Below are 1,303 nucleotides of genomic sequence, written 5' to 3'. Positions count from 1 at the left end.
TTATGGACTCCTTTTAAGCAACCCTTCGTCTCGTATTTGCAAAATTTCGCGGACTTCTGGATTAATGCAATATGTTGCCTCGTTTGGAAGGATAGAATCAACAATCAAATCAATATTATGTTGAGCATCTCTATTAGGTGAAAAGTTAAGCTCACATATGGGATGCTCCAACATATCATCATCAAACTTCAGAGGTAAATCCTCAACTTGTGGATCTAGAGCATGCTCCTCCTCTTTGTGCTCCTCCACAGTAATACAAACATTTAAAGACATTTCTTTATTGGTTAGGTCAATTGTTTGTAATTTAGTCACAAAAGAGTCATTCTTGGGCTTCAGATTTTTAGCAATTTCTTCGGGATTCAATGGTACTAAAATAATATTATGTTCATCCTTTGTAAAAGAATAGGTGCTAAGGTCTTCATCATATTTAGCACACCTATCATAAATCGATGGTCTTTCAAGTAATAAGTTACAAGTATCCATTTTTACTATGTCATACCAAATTTGGTCTTTATAGATCTTGCCAATAGAAAAAGTGACTAGGCATTGACGAGTTACCTCTATACCATCATCACCTTCAACTTCGATGATGTACGGATATAGATGAAGTTTAGTTGGCAAACTAAGTTTAGTAACCATCTCTTCAGAAACGATATTTATATGACTCCCATGATCAATGATAAATGAACAAACTTTTCCATGGGAGGTATATCTAGTGTGAAAAAAATTCATGTTGTCTCGTTTCTTCATCTTCTTGAATCTTCCTCTTGGTTGAATCTTAGACATGAAGATTTCTCAACCGTTGGACCTGTGGTTATAGCTCTGATACCAAATTGATGTGATAATTCATCAAGCTCTGATACCAAATTGATGTGATTGTTCGAGTTAATAAAGAACCAACCGACTAGGATCAAGATCTTCAAACGATAACGTAATTTATGGGCTGATTTTAAGAAACAACATATCTCAAGTTTTAGAACTTGGAATCTGATGATTCAAAAACGAATTGAAAGATGACGGTATGAACTATAAGAAGGACTATTTACTTGTTCAAAATAATTAAATATTGATGTTGTACCAATTCAATGAAAGTTATGATTCTATGATATCAAAAGAACGAATTTAGATCAAGAAACGTGTTCTTGAAAGATCAAGAACTAAATAAGTTCCTAAAGTCATCACTTGAAATCAATTAACGTGATAAAGAAATATCACACGTAATTGTTAACAAGATAAAGAATATCACCACCTTGCTTGAAACCAAAAACAAGGATAAAGAAGACAAAATAGAGAAAAATTGCTA

The 1,303-nt window shown here is 33.1% G+C and overlaps 1 protein-coding gene across 1 annotated transcript; it reads right to left on the bottom strand.

The window, feature by feature from the left end:
- LOC138889755 (uncharacterized) lies at positions 1–786 on the bottom strand. The gene has a single exon (XM_070173091.1). It carries the CDS (start codon positions 784–786, stop codon positions 1–3), a length of 786 nt encoding a protein of 261 aa, XP_070029192.1.
- Between the last annotated feature and the right edge of the window lie 517 nt (positions 787–1,303).

Source organism: Nicotiana sylvestris, chromosome 4, assembly GCF_000393655.2.
Source record: "Nicotiana sylvestris chromosome 4, ASM39365v2, whole genome shotgun sequence".
Taxonomy (NCBI): Eukaryota; Viridiplantae; Streptophyta; class Magnoliopsida; order Solanales; family Solanaceae; genus Nicotiana; species Nicotiana sylvestris.
This window is presented reverse-complemented; position numbering and strand designations above follow the sequence as displayed.

What these genes read in the sequence shown, in the direction of transcription:
- LOC138889755 (XM_070173091.1), bottom strand. Translation starts at nt 786, where the DNA reads ATGTCTAAGATTCAACCAAGAGGAAGATTCAAGAAGATGAAGAAACGA.